This window comes from Peromyscus californicus, unplaced genomic scaffold (genome assembly GCF_007827085.1).
Source record: "Peromyscus californicus insignis strain IS unplaced genomic scaffold, ASM782708v3 Scaffold_22__1_contigs__length_63687245, whole genome shotgun sequence".
In the NCBI taxonomy this organism is placed as follows: domain Eukaryota; kingdom Metazoa; phylum Chordata; class Mammalia; order Rodentia; family Cricetidae; genus Peromyscus; species Peromyscus californicus.
Window position 1 is genome coordinate 30,417,099 of NW_026294525.1, and position 3,224 is coordinate 30,420,322.

Genomic DNA, 3,224 nt, shown 5'->3' on the forward strand with positions numbered 1-3,224 from the left:
TAAGTTTTAATTAATAAAAAAGAAGACCAGTTCAATTAGCTATTTAATTCAAAGTCTCTGTGAATTAGCAAACTTCTAGTGCTCGAAAAATTATGTTCCTATTTCAGTTTTCAAGACCTTTACTGTGCGTTCCAGCATCCAGGCTATCAAAAAATGTAAAGATAATAACCAGTCGTCATGCAGGATGAGGGATGGGTAGAAGGAAGAAGGCCCGTGCTAGCTGACAGATAAACAATAGCTCACAGATGACGACAGGCCATTTATATGCTTCAGGACTGGGATGGTTATCAATTGCTTTTGACCTTTTCATTCACAGGGGTTGTTTACTGGTGACCATTCAACTCAGACTGCACTGGACTTTTGAACTTCCCATCCTGATGGGAAGGTCTTGTCAGAGAGAAGTCTGAACGTGTACAGAGTTGAAAAGGGACACTATGTACTGTGTTTCAGTGACTCTGAAGCTGACACCCTCCCCAACTATAACACACACACACACACACACACACACACACACACACACACACACACACACACACACATCATTCCAACACTCACAAAGCTCAGCTGTGATGAACAGCTCTGCTGAGACAGAAATTATTCAACCAATACCTTGCCTCCTCAGAAGCCTCCTTTGTGAACAGGTCCCTTTGAAGGCCTCTGTGTTCAGGGGAGAGATGTGGCCACTCCAAGAGTCAGGAATCCATTAAACCTATTACCCATTTATTGCCACCTGGGAACTGAACTCACAAACCCGAACTCTAGAAAGGAAAATGATCGGGTTTCATAACATTCGTTCCTAATTGAGCAACATCATAACTTTGCTTTACTCAAAATGTATCCATGTTAAGACATCATCTGATTTTATAAAAATTTGTTTGTTACCCATAGATTCCAAGGTGACATAAAATTTTAATTATTGAAAACCAAGAAATAGCCAAAATATCTGTATCCCCAAATGTCTCCTTCCATTTGCCAGTCAGTTTAAAATAAAACAGCTTAACCTAGATCAATAAGTCTGACTTTATAAATGATGTCCTTGCTGCTTTCACACAAGGGCATCTTACTCTTTGGTCATTATCCTCAAATTGCATGAAACAGTCACCTATGGACCCTCAACTTCTCTTTTGAAAACACAGCAGGATGTTCCAGGTTTTTTTCTTGTCAGAGTGGAGAGACCGGTGTAACCAAAGCACACAACTTCATTTTCAAGTAAGACCGTTTCAGACCTCCGCTATGAATGACTGGAATTTTAAAACAACAACAACAACACACCACTTGGATGTTTTTCCAAGACCTGTAATCTGAAGCCTTCTCCTTTACCCGAACCTCCCACCAGACAAGTAGGAAAGATAAACAAAGCTGCAGTCCCCCGGGTTGTACATATCCACTCGACTGCAGGACCCCAGATTAGAGTGGTTCGTCTCTGTATCCAGTGTCTCCCAGAAGGACCTCTTGTAGGAGGAAGGAGGAAGCATAAGGTTAGGAATTTCAGAAGATTAGGCAGATAGTCAAAGCGCTGGATGGATGAGGCAGCCTGTAACTCATTAGCAGAGCATCTCCCCGGGGTCCTGTAAACATCCTACTGCCAGCAAGGAAAGCTGAGGTCTCCGACAGCCGGGATGAGCGTTGCCCCTGTGCCCATCGCCATTCCAGCGCTGTTCACAGTAAGAGAGAATCCAGCACACACTGCGAAGGTAGAGCTTTAACAATGGTGATTTTCGTGCAAGAGACAGAGGGAGTATCCTCTTATTCATAAAAAAAGTACTATTATCTTTACTTTCTGAAATAAAATTTCAGAAAGTTTTCCCATCTCCATGCATCACTCTAAAAACTCAACAAATCCTTGACATAATAAAAAAAAGAAGGAAAGTAATTGATGACAAGATAACGTGCATTTCAAAATGTGACATTGTAGGTGCCGAGTGCCCTGGTTGAGGGTGACTCCTTACAATGTGTACGTTTGGATTGAAATGAAGAAAATGTTCAAATAGATGTTGTCAAGACTGTCTTCTACTTTGAGTGTGACAGAATCACACATAGTGATAAAAGTGTGTTTTAGCAGCTGCCCAAGCACCAGGCAAAGCTTTACACGTCTAGAAAATTAATTATGCTGACATCCAATTTAGATAATTATGTATATTTAAGCCACAAAGAATTGGCTTCCAGTCTTAGTTAATACGAAACAGGTTTGCCCTCTGTACCTGGATAACCATGGAAGCTGCACAGGCTTTATCATAGGACTATTCTGTACACAACGCCAGCTATCCCTGTCTGGGTCTGTTGGATGCCAACATTACATGTGTGTCCCTTTTGGGTAGGAGGCATAGCTGTGTTTCTTCCTAGTTCTTCAAACATTGCAGTGCCCAGGTTTCAAGAAGTGTACTCAGTGCTGGCACCCTTTGCCTGGTCTACCACTCCTGCCTCTTCTGTGGCCCCTGGTGTACTTGTATGCTTCTTCAAGGCAGACCTGATGCCTCTTTTGTGAGGTGGCAGCTGAGCGGACTCCGGCATGTGCCATGGTAGACAAGAAATCTGAGGAAGGAGCCAAGACTGAGAACAGCGATCATATACCTGTGAAGGTGGCGGACGATGGTTCTGTGGTGCTTTTTGAGGTCAAGAGGCAGACAATTAGTGAACCAACGAAAGCCTGTTGTGAAGCACAGGGTTTGTCTGTGAGACAGATCGGATTCCAGTTGGATGAGCAGCCAATCAGTGAAAGAGACACACCTGCACAGCTGGAAGCAGAGGATGCAGATATGACAGATGTGTTCCAGTGGCAGACAGGAAGTGCCTACTAAGCAGGGAGCCTGCTACTCTACTCCAGAATTTTGTTACAGATCATGAATACATTCTCAGTTAGAAAGCTGCAATTTGTTTCGGCCACATCCTGACCATTCAGTATAGGTTTCTCTATTCTTTCATTTCCCCTTCCCCATTCCTTTATTGGACGTAAAGTAACTAGTGTATGTACACAAGCATGTTGTGCTTTTTTATGTTCTCTTTAAAAATAAGTCAAATGGCCAACATTCTGTTTTAGTTGACAGCAGATGGAGATGGTATGGGGAAAAGCACTGGTTCTGTGAAAACACCCGTTTTCATTAATGGAACACTCACTGCACTCTTTCTTTCTTTCTTTCTTTCTTTCTTTCTTTCTTTCTTTCTTTCTTTCTTTCTTTCTTTCTTTCTTTCTTATTTTTTTTATTTAAGGAAATTTTCCACTCACT

The 3,224-nt window shown here is 42.2% G+C and overlaps 1 protein-coding gene across 1 annotated transcript; it reads left to right on the top strand.

Annotated features, from left to right (window-relative positions):
* Nucleotides 1-2,516: 2,516 nt before the first annotated feature.
* Nucleotides 2,517-2,798, top strand: LOC128118117 (small ubiquitin-related modifier 2-A-like). Its single transcript, XM_052750622.1, has one exon. The coding sequence runs from the start codon at nucleotides 2,517-2,519 to the stop codon at nucleotides 2,796-2,798; it is 282 nt and encodes a 93-aa protein (XP_052606582.1).
* Nucleotides 2,799-3,224: the final 426 nt, after the last annotated feature.